At 41.4% G+C, this 22,388-nt stretch overlaps 1 protein-coding gene across 1 annotated transcript in view; it reads left to right on the forward strand.

Annotated features, from left to right (window-relative positions):
* pgm1 (phosphoglucomutase 1) overlaps positions 1–22,388 on the forward strand; it is a 76,499-nt gene that overhangs the window by 24,257 nt on the left and 29,854 nt on the right. The window contains exons 2-4 of the mRNA XM_041208890.1: positions 11,239–11,401; positions 15,895–16,041; positions 19,460–19,585. Coding sequence (XP_041064824.1) covers positions 11,239–11,401; positions 15,895–16,041; positions 19,460–19,585 — 436 coding nt within the window. The remainder of the gene's footprint in view (positions 1–11,238; positions 11,402–15,894; positions 16,042–19,459; positions 19,586–22,388) is intronic.

Genomic DNA, 22,388 nt, shown 5'->3' on the forward strand with positions numbered 1-22,388 from the left:
TTTCAGTGGCGAATTGATGGTGAACGCTGGCAATTTCTCTGTCACTACCATTGCAAAATCTGGCCCCTTTAAATACATGCTTCACTCACTGAACTAAACATACACTTTGTATGGCGAATCGCAGTATCCGACTATCTGAAGGTAGTTGATATTCTTTACTTGGGCATGAAACGAAGCAATATTTTGTCTTTACCGAATTTGTTTTGAGGGATTTATGCCTGTCAACCAAGAAGATGAATGCTTAGACTTGCCAATAACTTTGCCAAAAAGCGGTTTCAGTTATAAGCAATGAATTAATTGTCTGGGTCACTGGGTAGTGAGGTGGAATTCAGTACAGAAAAACCATGGGACTATTCGAAGTTAGAAAGTGGACCACATGTTACATAGCAAAACACTTGAGCTAACAACGGGAGGGGAATGTGAGGATTTTAGTATTTTTTGTCCTCTGACGTTTATTCCCTTAAGCCTTAATCTTTAAATAGCACACCAGCAGTAATTTCTGGGTCAATATCTCTGGTTACAATTTTGTTCCAAGCAGTATACATCTTGTCAAGGTTTCCGTTTACAACGTTACAAGGCGGTGGCGCAACGAGGAGACAAAATAACAAAGAATAACAAATAACAAAGTGGCTGGATCAAAGCTGCTGGGACACTAGAAAGAAAGGGGGGCTTTGGATAGATTCGTCAACGTCTGATATTAAAAATAATTGTGCTTAATCAGAACTTATGAATTCTCCTCCGCATGTGAATATCTATATACATAGCGCTTTCCCGAACAAAGCAGATAGCCGATGTCTGTCGGCAGCGTGGGAAGTTTAAAAATAGACATTGGATTTCATCTCTTTTGGTATTGTATGCAGATTGTTACGTTTAAAAGTTAGTCTTTTGGAGAAAATAGCCGTTAAACCATGGTTGGAGATGAGTGCAGCATGAAATTCAATTATCGTTTTAAAAACTGGGGGCGTCAGCACATTGGGAAAGCCACACGTTTTCTGACACCAAGAAAAGTACTTCATGTACCAGTAGCCGGAATCGTAGTGTGTTAAATCCAATGGAAGATGTTTGTGTGATGTGTAAATTATTCATGTTCTTAAATGTTTATAGACTACAGAGTCAATTTGTGTTCGCTTGTTAGCGTGTAGTGTCATGTTTAAACTGCAGTAAACAAGAGAAGCCATCAGAAATGTCGCCACTTACCCTGCCTATCGTATTGTGGAGACATTCAGTGCTCAAATCCGTGCTGTATATTTTACACGTTACTATACCCAGTCCTCTCCTCTAGAGGCGGTTCGGTTTCCCTGTTCCTTTGGCTCTGGCTCTCAGTTGAGAAGACCAAACCTTTCTTGGTGGGATGGTGCTGAGATGGTGACGTGTTTTCACAGTTCCCCATCCATCAGATCCATCTGTCAACAGAAAGCAGCAAGCGAGAGTCTACCTCGTATCTTGGGAGTTTGTCTTTCTAATGAAAGGACTGGAAGAAAATTCGCTCCCAATTGATTAGTGGAATAATTATTTTTTTTCCCCTCAGATTGATTTATAGCGCTCTATTTCTTTTTTTTTGTGCTGACTTCTTGACAGTGATCTTTTGGAACAAGTGTGGCAACGCTTCTTCGATTACAGAAAGTGCTGTATCTGTTCGAGGGAGCTATTTCTGGGCACTGCTTTTCTCTTTCTGAACATCTGAATCTCTCGGCAGCGTTAATGCTGCCCTTCACTGACCCATTTCGCCGGAGATTTTTCAGAAGAAATTCTGGACTTTTCCCGTCTACTTTTCATTCATTCCTTTCCTCAGACAACGTTTTATGAATCACAGACGTGTATCTCGGTATGGATGGGACTCCTTTGCCTTTAGTGACTCTGCTTACAGCTCCGTATGATGCTCAGAAACCGGGAACCAGCGGGCTCCGAAAGAAAACCAATGTTTTTCAGACCAGGCCGCGATACCTTGAGAACTTCGTTCAGTGCATCTTTGCTTCCATTGACCTAAGGGATCGCCAGGGATCTACTGTGGTGGTCGGAGGCGATGGGCGGTACTACAATAAGGCTGCCATAGAAATTATAGTTCAGATGGCTGCTGCCAATGGGGTATGTTGCCACTGGTGCATTATCGACCAACACAAGAACATTTGCCTCATGATGCAGTTTGATGAGTTACACAGATTCAGTGGGTATTTTCAGCGTGCAAAACAGTGTAAATTTTTGTTTGATTCTTTCATGGGGTGTGACCTTCTGGCTGGGCCAGCATTTATTGCCCATCTCTAATTATCATTGTGAAGGTGGTGAGTCGCCTCCTTCCACTGCTGTCCAGATATACCCACAGTGCTATTAGTGGGGGGAGCTCCAGGATTGTGAACCAGCCTGTGGTGCAAATGTTACTTGGCTCTTATCAGCCCAAGCCGGAATGTTGTCCAGGTCATGCAGGACTGCTTTAGTGTCTGAGGAGTTAGGGATGGTATTGAACACTATACGATCATCAGCAAACATCCTCACTTCTGACCTTTTTGATTGATGAAAGTTTTTTTTACTTATGTGTGGTATGTGGTAAAGGCACTTCCACTGAGGGCTGATGGCTCTTTTGGAGAACATGGACATGGGGTGAGTGGCCTCCTGCTGTGCTGTAAAATTCTATGAAAGTGCAACACTTAAGCTTAAAGAGGCTGGTAGGTTGTCAAAAAGCGCAAATAATATTTGGCCAGATTGTGAAGGTTATGTTTTGATTTGTGCACTGAGTGGAGAAGTTCCTTCAATTATGTTTGGTACCCAGATCAAAATTGTGTGTGTGTGCGCTGTGCCCAACTGTATCAGAGAGCGCGAAACCTTCAAAAGGCAAACATCCAAATGCAAATTTGCATAGCTAATGTTTGATTAGTGTCAGTCTTGGCTCAGTGGGTGAATTGACATTTTTTGAAACCTTTTGGATTGATACTGAAAGTTGCAGTGCAACTTCAGCAACTCTTGTTATTCTGGGCTAAATTCTTATGATGCTGATAGGGGAATAACAATCCAGTGAGTAAAGGAGACAGTGACTATGCATTCAGTAGCTGATCATCATCAACTACACTGATCCGCATGATTTTACTCAGTTCAGGAGCAGGAGACGGTTTTTCTTCACAGTCTATGAAAAAGGCTATTATATTTCCAATGATGGATCACAACTCAACATTGAATGAAAGCAGTTTGATTTTATTTCAAGTGCAGTTGAAGGTTTTTTTTAATTTAAGGAAGATGTTTCCCTGTTTTAAACATTTTTTCTGTTCAATAAATTTAAGGATGCTATTGCTGGGAAATTGAACATTTTCCTATTTTGTGCACTAATTATCACCATCAAGCATGTCTAGGTCAGGCATAGAAGGAAAAGATGCAAAAAAAGCCTCTGCTTTACCAGATTAATGTCCTTTATTCCCACTTAGAACGCTTCTTATGTGCCATTTAAGTTTCACGCAGTTGTCCTTGCGATGTCTCTAACATTACCAGTTATTTCCAGTTCCATGCTGTGAACTAGGAACTGGGTTAAAACTGAATCAACTTATTTCATTTGATACTATTACAGCTATCAGAGGGAACCATTGGTTTGGGTGTGCAGTTTCAGGATACAAAAGTGAATGGGTAGTTGAAAGGGTGAATAAATTGGTTTTGCATTACTTCTGATGTTTGTGTTAATGATTGCAAACTCATTTATGTTCCCAAGGTAAGGCAAATTGCGATTTAATTTTTTCCTTTTAATTTAGTTTGTGCTTAGCACCCCAACTGGGTATTTACTAAATATGTCATCGAGGGCCATGCTAGAACACATTTTGTCCAGTTTAAGCTGAACCATAGATCCTAAGAAGATTGTAATGTTATTAGGCCCAATTATAAATATTTTTTCTGAACATGTGATAGTGAACAATTGTTATGTTAAATGATAACATTTTTCTTCAACCTTTGTGAATGCACAAATGTGTCAGAAGAAGAAAAATATAACGTTAAGCAGACAAAAATGCCTTAAGCACATAGTTTAGTCTAAAATATGGTAATTGGCATTTGGAGAGGTTGGATCACCCACTTAAGAGAAATCTAGTACCAGACAAAAGACACAACAATTAAGATAGCTTCAGACGCGGGAAGTGCCCTGCAGTAGCAAGAGTTTTAAAAACAGAAATACCTGGAAAAACTCAGCAGGTCTGGTAGCATTGTCGGAGAAGAACAAAGTTGACGTTTTGAGTCCTCATGACCCTTCAACAGAACTAAGTAAAAGTAGGAGAGGGGTGAAATATATGCTGGTTTAAGGTTGGGGGGGGTGGTGGGTGGTATGGTTGTAGGGACAAGCAAGCAGTGATAGGTGCAGATAACCATAAGGTGTCACAGACAAAAGAACAAAGAGGTGTTGAAGGTGGTGATATTATCTGAAAGAATGTGCTAATTAAGAATGGATAGCAGGACAAGCAAGGTACAGATAGCTCTAGTGGGGGTGGGGTGAAATGAGACTAAAAGGGCATAAAAGGTTTAGATTTAAAAATAATGGAAATAGGTGGGAAAAGAAAAATCAATATAACTTATTGGAAAAAACAAAAGGGAGGGGGAAGAAATGGAAAGGGGGTGGGGATGGAGGGGGGAGTTCAAGATCTAAAGTCGTTGAACTCAATATTCAGTCCGGAAGGCTGTAAAGTGCCTAGTGGGAAGATGAGGTGCTATTCCTCCAGTTTGCGTTGAGCTTCACTGGAACATTGCATCAAGCCAAGGACAGACATGTGGGCAAGAGAGCAGGGTGGAATGTTAAAATGGCAAGCGACAGGGAGGTCTGGGTCATTCTTGCAGACAGACTGAAGGTGTTCTGCAAAGCGGTCACCTAGTCTGCGTTTGGTCTCTCCAATGTAGAGGAAACCGCATTGGGAGCAACGAATGCCGTAGACTAAGTTGGGGGAAATGCAAGTGAAATGCTGTTTCACTTGAAAGGAGTGTTTGGGCTCTTGGACGGTGAGGAGAGAGGAAGTGAAGGGGCAGGTGTTGCATATTTTGCATATGCATGGGGAGGTGCCGTAGGTGGGGGTTGAGGAGTAGGGGGTGATGGAGGGAACGATCACTACGGAATGCCGCCGGGGGGGGTGAAGGGAAGATGTGTTTGGTGGTGGCATCATGCTGGAGTTGGCGGAAATGGCGGAGGATGATCCTTTGAATATGGAGGCTGGTGGGGTGATAAGTGAGGACAAGGGGGACCCTATCTTGTTTCTGGGAGGGAGGAGAAGGCATGAGGGCGATCTCCCTGTCGCTTGCCATTTTAACACTCGACCCTGCTCTCTTGCCCACATGTCTGTCCTTGGCTTGCTGCATTGTTCCAGTGAAGCTCAATGCAAACTGGAGGAATAGCACCTCATCTTCTGACTAGGCACTTTACCAGGACTGAATATTGAGTTCAACAACTTTAGATCTTGAACTCCCTCCTCCATCCCCACCCCGTTTCCATTTCCTCCCCCTCCCTTTTGTTTTTCCAATAATTTATATAGATTTTTCTTTTCCCACCTATTTCCATTATTTTTAAATCTGTACCTTTTATGTCCTTTTAGTCTTATTTCACCCCAACCTCACTAGAGCTATCTGTACCTTGCGTGTCCTGCTATCCATTCTTAATTAGCACATTCTTTTAGATAATATCATCACCTTCAACACCTCTTTGTTCTTTTGTCTGTGACATCTTTTGGTTATCTGCTTCTATCACTGCTTGCTTGTCCCTACAACCACGCTCCCCCACCCCCCCCCCACTTCTCCCCCCCACCTTAAACCAGCTTATATTTCACCCCTCTCCTATTTTTACTTAGTTCTGTTGAAGGGTCATGAGGACTCGAAACGTCAACTTTGTTCTTCTCTGCTGATGCTGCCAGACCTGCTGAGTTTTTCCAGGTATTTCTGTTTTTGTTTTGGATTTCCAGCATCCGCAGTTTTTTGTTTTTATCAGGAGTCTTAAACCTTATGGCTGTTATTTGCCTTAGATTGGGTTCAATTGTGTATGTATTTGCATGATGTGACAATGTTTAGAGTGAAGGACACTGTTTAACGTGTGGTATCATACTTTTATGAATTTGTACATGTTTCTAGAACAGACAAAATGAATAAAGGTAAAATGATCCAGATTCCTTTTTTGATTTTTAGAGAAACACTGAATGCGATGACAAATAGTAACATGAGGATATAATTATAACAAAAATACAAGCACCAAATGGATAATGCCCACAGACTGACCAATTGTAAATAACAAGAGGATATCAGAGATTATGAGAATCACAGAATCACAGTGCAGAAGAGGCCCTTCGGCCCATCGAGTCTGCACCGACATGAGAAACACCTGACCTACCTACCTAATCCTATTTGCCAGCACTTGGCCCATAGCCTTGAATGTTATAACGTGCCAAGTGCTCATTCAGGTACTTCTTAAAGGATGTGAGACAACCTGCGTCCACCACCCTCCCAGGCAGTGCACTCCAGACCATCACCACCCTCTGGGTAAAAAAGATTTTCCTCACATCCCCCTAAACCTCCTGCCCCTCATCTTGAACTTATGCCCCCTTGTGAATGACCCTTCAACTAAGGGGAACAGCTACTCCCTATCCACCCTGTCCTTGCCCCTCATAATCTTGTACACCTTGATCAGGTCGCCCCTCAGTCTTCTCTGCTCCAACAAAAACAACTCAAGTCTATCCAACCTCTCTTCATAACTTAAATGTTTCATCCCAGGCAACATCCTGGTGAATCTCCTCTGCACCCCTCCAGTGCAATCACATCCTTCCTATAATGTGGCGACCAGAACTGCACACAGTACTCCAGCTGTGGCCTTACTAAGGTCTATACAACTCCCTACTTTTGTAATCTGTGCCTCGATTGATAAAGGCAATTGTCCCATATGTCTTTTTCCCCACCCCACTAACATGCCCCTCTGCCTTCAGAGATTAGGGTTTGGATTACCCTGCAAACAGATGTGCTTTACCGGTGAAGATAAACATTTCTTCATTCTCCTGCTGCCAAAGCTACCAAGTTAATAGCTATCCAGTTTACTCTCACATTGTCCTCCCATTGCTAAAACTAACGTCTGACCTGGTGACTGCTTCTTTTCCATTAATTCTTGTTGACCAGAGTTCTGTCCTCTTTTCCTACTTAACGGCCAGAATTTTAGCTTGTTGGGCGGGTGTGGTGGGTGCGGCGGGTGGGCCTGGGGGTGGCCGGGAAAGGGTCCGCCGCCCGCGATCGGGCCCAGACCGCAATTTCACACTGGCTGGCTAATTAACGGGCAGCCAGCATGAAAGGTGTGCTGAGAAGCTCAGCACTGCCGGGATGGGGGTGAGAGGAGCGTGAGCACTAAAGTCTGCGCATGCGCGGGAGATCATGCACTGAAAGCTCCCTGAACGCACAGAGCTACCTCAGGGAGCTGAAGAATTGTGGATTCAAAAATAAAGATTTTAAAAATGAGAGAAATATTTCCCCACATATGAGTCAGTCACATGAACAGGGACATATTAAAAATTATATTTAAAAATGTTTATTTTTTAAAATTACTGTTGGAAACTTCATCCTGCCCGTGGGTGAGCTTTCCTAAAAAATCCCAACGGTCGCTTGGCCTGCCCGCCAACTGTAAGATTGGACGAGTAGCAAAAAATACTGCTTAATTAATTGATTAATGGGCTTAATAGCCTCCTTAATTGTCAGCGGGCGTGCTGCCGACTCTTGCGTGCGCCTGCTGACCGAAATATCACACAATGATGTCAGGATACTCGCCCAATGTCATTGAGCGTGGTTTTACGCCAGATCTGGTTGGGCGCGCGCCCGACTGATGAACGTAAAATCCTGCCCAATATTCCCGACTCTTCATCTGTCTACTCTTTTTTCTAATAATCCACTTTATATTCATCATTTTCCTTTTTCTACATCATCTCCACTTTCCTGCCCTATCCCCATATTCCTTGATTCCCTCAGTGCCCCAAACAATCTGTCAATTTATACTTAAATATACTCACCATCTGAGCATTCACTATGATGGAGAATTTCAAAGAATCACAACAATCTTTTCTCCTCATCACAATCCTAAATGGCTGAACCCAATCCTGAGACTATGCTCCCAAGCTTTAGACTGTCCAGCCAGGGAAAACAGCCTCTTAGAATCAACCTTGTCAAGTCCTCTTAGAATTTTTAAAAAATCTTTAAATTCAGTCACCTTTCAGTCTTCTAAAGCCCAGAGAATACTGGCTTATTCTCCTTAATCTCTCCTGAAGGGTCTGTCCTCTCATCCCAAGAATCAATCTAGAAAACCTTTGTTACACTTCTTCTAAAGCAAATATATCCTTCCTTACTTAAGGAGACCAAAACTGTACACAATACTTCCAGCTGGGGGATGGTGGTAGTGGTTTCAGCAAAGCCCCATTTAATTGCAGCAAAACTTACTTTTATACTCTAACCCCTTTGCAATGAAGGTTAATATACCATACTTTCGTAACTGCTTGTTATACCTGCATGTTCATTTTGTAATTCAATTGCAAGGACCCCCACCCCACCCAAACCCTTTGAATACCAAAATTTGATAGCCCCTCACCTTTTTAAAAAGATTTTCTGCTTTTCCATTCTTCCTACCAAAGTGGATAATTTCACATTTGTCCACATTATATACTATCTCCCATCTTCTTTCCCAATTACTTATTTGGTCTATTGCCCTTTGCAACCTCTTTACGTTCTCCTTGTAGCTAACTTAGATTTGTACAGTTAGAAAACTGAGATATATTACACTCAGTCATTTAATGTAGGTTGTTGTTTGCTGAGGTTCGAGCACTAATTCAAGCTCCAATGTTTACACCCTGCTGTATCGAAAATGACCTGTTATTTCTAATCAAAAACAGAATTACCTGGAAAAGCTCAGCAGGTCTGGCAGCATCGGCGGAGAAGAAAAGAGTTGACGTTTCGAGTCAGAAGGGTCATGAGGACTCAAAATGTCAGCTCTTTTCTTCTTCACCGATGCTGCCAGACAGACAGACCTGCTGAGTTTTTCCAGGTAATTCTGTTTTTGTTTTGGATTTCCAGCATCCGCAGTTTTTTGTTTTTATCTCTGTTATTTCTAATATCTTTTTTCTGCTCATTAACTAATTTTCAATCCACACTGCTATAATACCCCCTAACTCAAAGAACCCTAATCATGTATCCAATTAAATTCTTGTGTTACATGCCTCCTGAAAATCCAAATACACCATATCTACTGATTTCACCCTTTTCTACTCTGCTATTTACACACTCCAAAAAGCTCCAACTGTCCTTGGAAAAATTTTAATAATAGATTCTATTTTCCCTATCCCTAATATCAGGCCAATTGCTGTATGGTTCCCTTTTTTTCTCTCTCCCTCCTTTCATAAAAAGATAAGTAACCACATTCCCATCTGTTAATATCAACAAACTATTCTCTAAAAATGAACCGTAATGACAGGAAAGAAGATATAGTTTGATAGCTTCCTTAATGATTCCTTATGATGATTGATTTGACAGAATAGAATTTGACTTATTCTATCACCATAAATCTTTGACCCTCAACATTTTGTGTCATGTGGCATAATGCATCAGTTGTTATAAAGCAAAGTATCTTGCGACTCAGCATGAGCAATACACATGAGCTCTGCTGCAAATATATTAATAATTGCACATGATTCTTGTCTTCCTGCAAAATCCTCTTGTTGCCTATTTCCATCACTGCTGCCCGACTATGCCTCAGTTATGTCTCATTATACTTACTGTGTGTCATGGCTCCCATTCAGTTCTCCTAGCTGTTTTTTCAAGGCTGGCATTATAGTGCCACCACCTGAGGCCAACTGAAGTGTCTCCCTGCTGCCCTGCTGGTAATTCCCTTCCTTCAGTCATTCCTCAAAATATGACTGAGCCCGATCTTGCCCTTATTGCATGACCAGAGCTCTGATCCACTAATTCCAACTGCTAAACTAGGCAGTAAATATAGATGAATTTTTGACCATGAGCTGGAAGTAGCTTAAGTTAAGGACTTGCTTTTGCCATTGTGAAAATGTTCAACCTAGTTATTTCTCACTCACAGCCGGAACGCAATTTTATTCTGAGGACAGGTTGCCTAAGCTGTAAAGTCTGTGTTTAAGAACAATGTACAGAGCTGTTTATCTATTTTATGTAACACAGACCTTACTATCTCAGTACTGGGAACCCCGTTGCTCTCCCCATCCACGCTAAGCACCTGCACTCTTCTCCTGCTCACCATTTGCTGCAACTGCTCTTACTATTCCTACACCACCCCCAGCTTGCCAGTTTCATCCTCATATCTGGAGTCTACGTCTCTTCCCTCCATTCATGACTTACACCCAACAAAAACCCTACCTTTTTCACAGTGTCAGCTTGCAGAGGCTGTGTGTTCCTTTTCATGGTCCCCTGAATCTTCCTTCCAGGAAGGAAGAAAAAACTTGCCTCTCACCATCTCAAAGTTCTTCACAGACAATGAGTTACTTCTGAAATGCAATAAAAATTGGACAAATTCAATCAATATAAATCAGTGGCTCTGATTAAAGGAATTTATTACAGTGGATGAAAGCAAATAACTTCTATCTCTGTCTGCCAAAAAAGATTCAGTAATGTTGTACAAGATCCTTTTAAAGCCCTTTTATCAAAAAAGGTAAATCATGAGTCTTTTCTGTTAAATCAGTCTTCAAGTATATTTCTTTTCAAGATAGACAAATCCAATAAAACATTCTTTCATTTCACTAATTGCAACACTAAGAAGTTGCAGTTGAATTATCAGTGAATGCAAATTAATGAGACACATACTGAAACTGTATTGTAGACTGCAGTTATTTGCTGATGGCTTAAAGGTCATTACTATTTTACTGTCCTGACTGTACAAGTTTGGGATAATCTTAAACTGATTCCTTGTAGGCACAGATTTATAACTTAATAAAACAGCCCATAATTTTCAGTAAGTATGCAATCCTAAGGGTGATCTCACGGATCACCAAGGATGTGGGTACTGGAAATGTCACCCTGATGCAGTAAGGGATGCTCTTCTGAGGTTGATGCAGCATAGGGGGAAAAAATGACTGCGCAAACTCATGCCATAGCCAACCTTGTGGTACTGTATGCTGGATAAGAACGGTGTTTTATTCCTCAGTACTGGCTTTCTTCAACTTTTGCAAGGATAAATTTCACTTCAAACAAAGTAGAATTAAGGAGTTTTAAATGAATAGTGCCACTCTTTCAAGATATTTAACATCCTTTTAACAGATTGGACGCTTAGTAATTGGGCAGAATGGAATTCTCTCGACTCCAGCTGTATCCTGCATTATCAGAAAAATCAAAGCAATTGGAGGAATTATTCTGACAGCAAGCCACAATCCTGGTGGGCCTGATGGAGATTTTGGGATCAAGTACAATATTTCCAGTGGAGGTGGGTAATTCATAAACAGTGGTAGAAATGACTGTTGATTAACTCCGATATTTCAAGCCGATGCTGTGATGCTCATACATGATAGGCCTTGTTTAGAAAAGTTCAAAGGCAGTGATTACATCTGTATAATTTCATTTTAGACAGACATAGAAGTGTTTATTGGTCCCAGCTTACTTCCTGTCGTTTTCCTTATTTCCAATGATGTAACATTCCAGCAAGACAGGTTACGAGTCACTATCATGCAATAGCACCTGCAAGGTAGAGTTTAATTAAGCCTTTGCATTTGTTAAACTTGAATGATATTTGGAGGATGGGTCGTACAAAATGGAATGAGATTCAGGGAGGATGATGCAGGAAAAAAATACTTATTTTAAAAAATGGCTGTGAAAATAATCATTAGGAATAATTCTCTTCTGGAATAACAGTGGTCGTTTTAGAAATCTATTTGTAGCCTTGTGATCTACTGTTTTCTATTTCTGGCGAAGAAAGAATATTTGACTGTTTTGCAGAGGTTGCTTCCAATGGGCTACTTTTGGATTGAGAGGCATTGGCTTCCTTCCCAAACCCGAATGCTGATCCCAGCTTGATTGCTGAGATTCAGATGTAGCAGTAGAGGTAGGATGCTGCCCCTGCTTAGCTCATTAACCGCATCTTAATGTAACATCTGAGTAGGTCATAGGCATGTGTTTCAAAGCAGGGAATGTCTTCTCTTTGTAAAGTAGATATTCTTCATTCCCCGCCCCCGAAAGAATATTACTCCCCTCTTCTGTTTTATCAAAGAACAGTACAGCACAAGGGGATAATTCAGCCCACCAATCTGTTCTGACTCTTTGAAAGAACTGTTTAATTAGTTCCATGTCGTTGCTTTTTAATTCAGAAAGGCCCAAGCACTGGACTTAGATACATGTGCTAAAAGTGGCAAAGTTGTATTTGGCGTTTTTCATTTGCTCAGAAGTTTACAGCATAAACACATTTGTGCATCACATAAATGTATTGTCGTCTCCATCCTGTCCCAGTTTATAGCATTTGTGGGGAATTGAAATTATGATAGAATAGCATCAGCGTAGAACATCAGATGACATAGCTGCTGGAACAACCATAAGGCCTCACATTACACTTCTGAGTAAATAATAAATTACATGTAGCCACTAAATAGGTTAATCTTTGTGGTCTTTGCTGATTTTTGATTTTTTTTTTAATGAGTTGATAGTATTCCTTCAGATTGGTTCTGTATTTTAATTGTGTCTTATGGTGCCATTTCTGTTTTTACCTGAAGTGATTTTGGTTTTGTCAGTGGTTTCACTAACAATCCATGATACAACACTGAGTGTTAATTTTAATGCCATTGGCGCATATCATAATCGAACTTTCAATACAAGAGGAGGTTCTTCGCTTCATTTGTGCCTGTTCCAGCTCCATTTCAGAACTACGTACTTTAATAGGATGCCAAGTTCTAAGTTTCTTGGCTTTGCTCAGTTTGTAGCATTTTTGCCTCTGAATCTGAAAGTTGAAGTCCCATTATGGACTCGATCAATCAATCTAGGCCAGAGATCCCCAAGCCTTTTGTTCTGTAACATGCACTAGTATACATAAACAGTAAGTGAAGCAAACTTTGAAAAGCATTGCTTTTGGATATCTAGTCCAGTATTATAGGTAGTTGTGTAGATGTACTTGTATTATAACCTTTTGAGTTCGATATTGTTCAATAAAATATGGTAGATTTGAGTTTAAAACATTTTAATTATAAACAGGTTTCATTTAAAGTGCAATATTAATCTGGGAGGGGGAAACTTAATGTTGTGTGGCTTTTTCTCCTCTCCTCAGGATTAAATTCTGCCAGGGTTCTGATTTGTCTCTCAGTATTTCACCAAATTGTTATTCTTCATGTAAGAGCCTAGTCAGTCAATGTTTTTGAGCTATTTGACTACAAGCATCACACAGAGTCTAAACCTACACTCATCAGCACCCCACACAAATAGGGCCTGGATTTTCGTTCCCGAGGTAGATAGTGCAGGCCTGCAAATATCCAGACTTGCTGCAGCTGCCTCAGGAGAAACTTACTGAATGGCTGGATCTTTGTTCCGGGGTAGGGAAGAGGGTTCAGGTGCATGATGGAGTCAGATCCACCGCCCGCGGACACAAATCAAAGATGGCCATAGAGACTGCCGAGTGCCAAAGCGGGCTGTTTAAAAGGCTTGTCTCAGTTATCTGGGACTTTGTTTTTGTCTTTGTTTGTTCATATTTTAGGCCATCACTCCTCACTCCCCGTAACCCCCACCCACTCCCCATGCCTAATCCATGTCAACCCATGCCCCAATGGCTCCTTATGCCAACTTGATGCCAACTCATGCCCCCTACCCACTACCATGGCCTCTTATAGCCCCATACCAACTTAAGGCCAACTCACGCCAACCAACCCATCACCCTTTGCCTTTACACTCTCCATACCAACTCACCCAGTAGCCATCATGGGCATTGACTTCAGTTTTGCTAGGGCTTCTACAATGCTCAGTCAAATGGACCAGCCACACAAATACTGTGGATGTCAGAGGCTGGGAATCCTGCGATAAGTAACTCGCCTCCTGACTCCCCAAAGCCTGTCCACCATCTATAAGGCACAAGTCAGGAGTGTCATGGAATACTTTCCACTTGCCTGAATGAGCACAGCTCCAGTAACATTCAAGAAGCGAGACACCATTCAGGACAACTTGATTGGCACCCCATCCACCACCATCAATATTCACTTCCTCTACCACTGACGTACAGTGGCAGTGGTATGTACCATCTACAGGACGCACTGCAGCAACTCACCAAAGCTCCTACGGGAGCACCTTCCAAACCTACGGTCTCTCCCACCCAGAAGGACAAGGGCAACAGATGCAAAAAAAATCACCACCTTAAAGTTCCCCCTTAAAGCCACACATCATATTGAATTATATCGGCCTAACAGCACTGTGGGTTTATCTATAACAGTGGACTGCAGTGACTCGAAGGAGGCTCACCACCACACCTAGCTAGCGATGTCCACGTCCCGTGAAAATAATCTTAAAAACCCACTTCAAAGACAGCTAACTCTTTAATAACTTTTTAAAGCTGTCAATCAAAGGAGAACTTAGGGTCTGCTGCTGAGATATTGATAGGTTGTGGAAAGCAGGCAAATATTAGCAATGACGTAATTAAAATCCCTTGGGGAAATGTCAACAGGCAGCTATTGTAACTGCTGGGACAGATTTGTTTTACCTCACTGACACAGAGGGGCTCTTTTTTTGAAGGGTTAGGATTTAAATAACTTCACAGCTTGACAGTTCTATAGACCTTATGCATCCTTCAAAAGCATTTACATCTACTCTTAAGAACTTCCATACTGCAGGTTAAGGCCCTTGCTAAAGTGAAAATGGGGTCTTTTTGAACTCAGCACTGAGTTCAAATGGTCCTGCTGAGTTTGGGTTTCCTTCTTGGGGTCACCTGCCCCCATTCCCCTACCAGAAAAATGGGATCTGTCAGAAATGGGGGTGAGACTTCCAACTCTGCAAAAATCCATGCCATACTTTCCACCAGGCATTCATGAGACATTGATTGGCAATTGGAATTTTTTTTCCCATTCTCTCCTGTCCAGGCACATGTTAAGACAATTGTGCCACTATTTTTCCCTGCAAGCTAGTATTAGGAGCAGAATTTGCAGCACTTCCACAGGCACAGAGTGCTAATACCCAGAAGGTGCCCACCACCCTGTGGCCAGAACGACCCCTGGAATCAGGCAGTAGACTCCTTTGTAATGAAAATTAGGTTCCATAATATCAGTAGGTCCTGGATTGCCTTTTTTGTCTGAACTGACTGCAGTGGATACCATGTACATTCCAACTAGCATCTGCTGCTGGTGCAGCCAAAGAGGATCCTGAAGGCAAGTTCATTTTTCTGTGGGGCTGTGTGGAACAGGGTTCTGGGCTGCTGCTGCTTTGCCTTCCCCTTTCCAAATAACCGGTTTCCCAGCGGGCCTATCTTTTTTGGCCTGAAGACAGGTTGAGCCACTCAAATGTACATACGAATTAGGAACAGGAGTAGCTCACTCGGCCCCTCGAGCCTGCTCCGCCTTTCAATAAGATTATGGCTGATCTGATTGTAACCTCATTCCCACCTATACCCAGTAACCTTTCACCCCCTTGATTATCAAGAATCTATCTACCTCTGCCTTAAAAATATACAAAGACCATCTTTCACCACCTTTTGAGGAAGAGAATTCCAAAGACTCACGACTCTTTGAGAAAAAATGTTTCTCTTCATCTCTGTCACGCCAAGCCATGCCACCCCATGGCCCAGAGCTAGCTGGCTGTTCCAGGGCTTCAGCTAGTATTTGACCATCAACCAACCTGATGAAAATAAGATAAGTGGTAGGGTCTCTTTTCGTGAAAAGTGTGCAGGATGAATTATTAACCAGTTAACAATGGTGATGTATCTTTTTTTGCAGTTTAATGGGTATGCCTTGTCTTTCGCAGGTCCAGCACCTGAGGCTGTCACAGAGAAGATTTTTCAGCTCAGCAAAACTATTGAAGAATATGCTATCTGTCCAGATCTGAAAGTTGATCTAACTACAATTGGAAAACAGCAGTTTGACTTAGAAAACAAGTTCAAACCATTTACAGGTAACTAGTTACTTGCACCATTTCAAATCACTGACCTAAACTATGATAATTTTTTGCATAATATCTTTTAGAGAGTGTATCGCATTTTTCTAAGTCTCCTTATACTTGTTGAGTTTTCCACTGTAGCTCAGTGACCTGCCCCGGGCATGTTGGTGCTGCCCTTAACTAGCCATTAAGACACATGCAATAGTAGGCTCAATGATGATCCTCTTAGTGATTCTGTATGAAGGGTAGTTCCGAACTCCAAAGCGGCTGCATGCAGAATTGGATATACATTGTTTAAATTTTCCTTCCTTCTCTCCCCGTCTAGTGGACATGATTGATCAGTACCTCAACTGTTTCTCATAAATGAGCTGCTTGAGTGTCGGCAAACAATTGGACCATAGAAAGCATCCTCGCCTTTTAGTCACACACATGTTTTCCAGCAAGGATCCTTCGATAATAATTTGAAGCAATTACTCTTTTTTTCACACCTTTGTCTAAGGAGAACTGAGACTGATTATGGCATCACAACTGTGATCAGCTAACTCCGTGCAAACTAGAAGTAAAGCTTTGATCTTTCATGCTTTAGTACTTATAGATTGGGGCTTTAGCTATCAAGGTAGCTACAAACTGCTATTTTTGATGTGAAAAATGGAGATCCAGGAATGGAGGATTTACCACTTAGGCTACCATGATTGTGTTCTTTAAAGATGGAGTTGTAAAACCATTTTTAACAAAGCCGTGGCAAGAAGGAATTGAGGAACCTGGTGAGAAGATAGGTCGACTGAGTTGAAATCTTATCAAAAGCAATAGGTTTGATGGACCTAAAGGCATTTTTTCTGTTCCTCAAAATTCTTGGTTGGGTATTAATTTAATATTAGCCCAGAATATATTTGATCTTATTCCATAAAAATATTTTTTTAAAGAATAGATAATAGTTTTTCCCCACTGATTAATAAAACCTCTGAGTTTTGTGTTTTATTACTTATTGTGCATTCTTACAAAGCAGATTGTGGAGAACTAAGACATATTCTATTTTATTGAAGCTTAGAAAACATTTTTAAATATTAAATCCATTAGTAAATCTAGGTATTTTTAAACATATTCTCTTGAGATAACTTAGCACTAACTCTCCTCAGTTCCTCCCCCTCATCACTATCATAAAGTATTGCATTTTAAGGACACAAATTTTTAGATTTACAAGATCTACCGTCAATTATCTATCCACTAAATGCTTTGATATATACGTTTGGAATAACCAAATTACTGGAACATCTTGGGGTTAATGTCTGTAACTTAAACCCACCACTGAGTAGGTCCTCTAATCCGGTGATGTCTAGCTTTCATTGTATGTTTATGTAGAGATGTCTAAAAAAAAATATTTAAAAAAGTAGGGGCTGAAGAAGAAAGAAATTAGTTGATTGGAGGAGATCCACAAAGTAGACTAGCAAAATCACTGTCCAGTCTACAGAATAAATTAGACAGATTTTACATCCATGGATTTACAGAAGTACTTGTATTGGTGGCTCTGTAATATAAATGGAGTATGATTTTCCATCAGTGAGATAAATTTGTTCTCATCTATGTTGGTACGTGAGGTAGGATACTTCAGGGTAGCAGAGATGCTCCACTTTGGGGGAGAGAAATCGATAAAGCCCTGAAGCCACACTAAGAATGTACCATCCATTAGTTCAGCACAGACTGGTATTAGATTAGAAGGCAACAAAGAATCCATGATGCACTCCTACACCCTCTCTAGGAAGCACTGTGGGAGACTGAGTCTTACAGTAGGGTACACACTGTCCTCTAATCTGCAGGAAATGTGTTTGAATCCAGCTCTGACTGGGAGGAAAACCACTCCTCGTTCTGAAGGTAAAATGAGTTTCATTAGATTTACTTCAATACATGTGAGGGATATCATTCATCAAACTAGCTTATCTTTTCATAGGAATCTATGATTTCCTTTGTCACATTCCTCCCCCTGTGCAATAACTTCACCTAATTGGGTTTTGGATGATTCAAGAAATTTTGAGTGGAATTGTCCCAGATTTACTTTAAGCGCAGTAATGGGCAGGAAAAAGAAAGTTTTACATACCAGCTACAGTGGTGGCTTTTCACGCCGCATCGTCCCAAACCTGCCTCATTAATCATGCATTCCCAGGGAACATGCCGTTCCGATGGCGAGTGGGTTTTCATTCACCTGCTACACCATCACCTCGCTGCTTCCTCATGCTGGGTGGCATATTTGAAGTGCAGCCGCACGCACACCTGTCAGTGCTTCCAGCCCAGGACTGCTGCACAGAAGACATGGCCCTGAAAGGTAAGAAAACTGCAGCCCCCCAATTCAGTGAAGCATCCCTGAAACGCCTTTTGGATGCTGTGCAGGCCTGTCTGCTACCCCTGCTCTGGACAAAGGCCAGAAAGTAAAGTCACCAATCCAGCACAGGAGGCAATGGCGGTGGTGGTCAGTGCAAATACCTTGCAAAAGAGGACAGTCACCCAGTGTTGCCATAGCCTGCAGGGCTATGGGCCAAGTACTGGAAATTGGGATTAGTGTAGTCAGATCTTTGTTGAACGGCATGGACTTGATGGGCTGAATGGCCTCCTTCTGTGCTGTAAATGTCTATGAGTCAGTAAGTCGCGACTTTTGCATGTCACACTTGTCAAGACGTGTTCTGCACTGGTGTGTTTTCCTGACAACATGGGCGGTAAATTTGATGTGGGGGAATGATTCTGGTGAGTTGGCTTTATGATGATATGCAGATGTACTGCAATAAATTTCCCAAAATCTGACAGCAGGAAATGCGGCCTGCCATTGAAGGGTGGAGTGGACGATTGCAAACAGGTTTCACAACGGTGTGAAACTGACTTTTGGCCTTCCTGCCATATTGTCCACTCACGCCCACCATGACTTCTGCCACCAGCGGGCGCGGAAAATTCCACTCTGAGTTCCTATGTAATGTAATGGAGACATTTCAGGTATTAATCTCAATTATGTACAAAACTATTATCTGCACATCAATCCTGAACTTAAATTTCACTGTCATTCAATTTTCATTCATTCCGTTCTGCCTCTTGTAAGATCATATTAGGTCCTTTCTTATTCACCTCATTTCATAGGTGAGGAGTGTCAAATTTTTCTAAGTTTTTCTTATAGTTCGATCCTCTGATGCAAATAATCAACTGCCCCTCTCTGTAGTGTTTCCAGCCATTGCTGGTTCATTGTGGCTTCACCCTGATAATATTTTCCCTTGGAAGTATTTTTCAGGGTTGTATTTTTCTGTTTAATGCCAACTTTTACAGAGCTTACTGGTCCTTGACTCAAAGTATTGGCTTAAGTTTGGCTGATTAATAAGTTTCTGGAGTATGAGCTGTTAACTCTATTAAAACTGAATGCCAACTCAGTACCTATAAACATTGTGTGATTATTTTCCAGTGGAGATTGTGGATTCAGTGGAGGCCTACACTAACATGCTACGGAACATCTTTGATTTTAGTGCCTTGAAGGAGCTACTTTCTGGTCCAAATCAGTTGAAGATCAGATTGGATGCCATGCATGGAGGTATGAAGTGCAATGTGGCAACTAGTGGTGTTAACGTATTTTTATTTTGTGACAGAAGATTCTTTATAAAAATTAAATATCAAAGATACATCTTTGTCGTGAAGTGTTTAGCAAACTTTTTTTAAGCAGATGAGAAGAGCTAGCTGAGCCATACTCTACTTAAATCACAATGTCCAAGATGTGATCATGTATTTCAGTAATTGCATTCTTTGCAAATGCATCAAAATGCTTTGCCAAGCACTTTTTTATGAAAATAGTGACCTTGTTAATTGTCAAAGTTTAAACTGCCATAACAGTTCAGTTAATCCAAACACTACATTATGTTTTTGGGATTTTGTTTTTATTTATTCTTTGACAGGATGTGGGTGTCAGTGGCAAGTCAGCATTTATTGCTCATCCCTAATTTTCCTTGAGAAGGTGGTGGTGAGTCACCTTGTTGAACCGCTGTAGTTCATATTGTGTACCTACACTAAGTGCTGTTAGGAAGGAAGTTCCAGGATTTTGACCCAGCAACAGTGAAGGAACGACAATATAGTTTTAAGTCAGAATGGTGTGTGGCTTGGAGAGGAACTTGCAGGTGGTGGTGCTCCTATGCACCTGCTGCCCTTATCCCTCTAGGTGGTTGAAGTAGTGGGTTTGGAAGGTGTTGTCTAAAGAGGTTTGGTGTGTTGCTGCAATGCATCTTGTAGATTGTACACAGTGCTGCCATTGTGTTGGTGGTGGAGGGAGTGAATGTTTAAGGTGGTGGATGGGGTGCCAGTCCGGTGGGCTGCTTTATCCTGGATAGTGTCAAGCTTCTTGAGTGTTGTGGGAGCTACACTTAACCAGGCAAGTGGAGGGTATTCTATCACATTCCTGACTTTTGCCTTGTAGATGGTAAACAGGATTTGGGAGTCAGGAGGAAAACTGATCAATTTCCTTAGGAAAATTTCTAATTTTTAATTTCTAATCTCTTTCTTCTCTTTAGATTATTTCCTATATTGTAGCATTGTAACTTTACACAGAATGTTGTCTAATGAAAGGTGAAAAAGCAAAATACTGAGGCTGTTACAAATTCCACTTGCAGTCGGAATTGAAAAGGGATGTGATCCTTGTGGATCTAATGTGACTGACTGTACCTCATGATGCATCATAATCCCATTGCTTTGGGAATGAACTCTTTTGATGTGTTTTGCCAGTTATTCTTAATCAGGCAGGAATAATATTCCTGGTTTAAGTCAATAGATTGGAGAAACTGGGAATGTTCTGCTTGGAGCAGAGATTTGGTAGAGGTTATTAAAATTATGAAGTATTTACATAAAGTAACTAAGGAAAAACCATTTCCAATGGTTGAAGGGTTTATAACCAGAAGGTATTGATTTAAGATGATTAGCAAAAGAACTAGAGATTATGCAACAGGTGGTTAGGATTTGGAATGCACTGTCAGACAGGGTGGTGGAAGAAGATTCAGTAGCAGCTATCAAAAAGGAAATTGGATGAATATTTGGAAGAATATGGAAGAAGACACAAGAGTTCTGCTGGATAGGGTTCAGATGATAACTTTATAGGACAAGTTACAGAAGAACACTGATGGGTATGTACAACAATACGCTTGTGCATTGGGAAACCTGCCGGAAAGCCTGCGTTCAATGTCAAAGACCACGGAGGAGCCTGGCACCAGCTTGGCACAAGGCGTTGTGCACAGCTTGGAGTTCATCCTTTCAAGTGTGTAGGTGATGGAATAGGAGCATAGGAACATAGGATGGAGGAGCAGGAGTGGGTCATTCAGCCCATTGAGCCTGCTCCGCCATTCAATATGATCATGGCTGATCATCTACTTCAATACCTTTTTCCCACACTATCCCCATATCCCTTTACATCATTGGCATTTAGAAATCTGTCAATCTCTACTTCAGATGTACTCAGTGGCTGAGCTTCCAGAGCCCTCTGGGGTAGAGAATTTCAAAGATTCACAACCCTCTGAGTAAAAAAAAAAATTCTCCTCATCTTGGTCCTGTGTGGCTTCCCACTTATTTTGAAATTATGTCCCCTGGTTCTAATTTCCCTAATCAGGGGAAACATCTTACCTGCTTCTACTCTGTCTATCTCTTTAAATATTTATAGGTTTCAATGAGATCTTTGAAACTCTAGAGAATACAGGCCCAGTTTCCCCAATCTCTCTCCATAGGACAGTCCTGCCATCCTGGGAACAAATCTGGTGAACTTACGTTGCACTCCCTCTATGGCAATTATATCCTTCCTAGGGTAAAGGGACCAAAACTGCGCACTGCTACAGGTGCGGTCTAACCAAGGTTCTACACAATTGAAGAAAGACTTTGCTACTCCTGTACTCAAATCCCCTTGCAATAAAGGCCAACATGCCATTAACCTTTCTAATTGCCTGCTGCGCCTGCACGTTAGCCTTAAGTGACTTACTGATGAGGACACCCAGTCCTTTTGTACATCTACACTTTCTAATCTTTTGCCATTTAATAGATACTCTGTGCACCTGTTCCTCCTATCAAAGTGATAACCTCACATTTTTCCACATTATACTCCATCTGCCATGGTCTTGCCCACTCACTAAATCTTCCTCATTCCTACCTAGCTTTGTGTCATTTGCGAACTTGAAAATATTACATTTGGTCTCCTCATCCAAATCATTGACGTATATCGTCAACAAGCCAGAATACTGATCCCTGTGGTACCCCACTAGTCACAGCCTGCCAACATGAGAATGAGTTGTTTATTCCTACTATGTTTTCTGCCTGTTAACCAATCCTTAATCCATGCCAGTATATTACCTCCTATCCCATGTGCTTTA

Source organism: Carcharodon carcharias, chromosome 16 (assembly GCF_017639515.1).
Source record: "Carcharodon carcharias isolate sCarCar2 chromosome 16, sCarCar2.pri, whole genome shotgun sequence".
NCBI lineage: Eukaryota > Metazoa > Chordata > Chondrichthyes > Lamniformes > Lamnidae > Carcharodon > Carcharodon carcharias.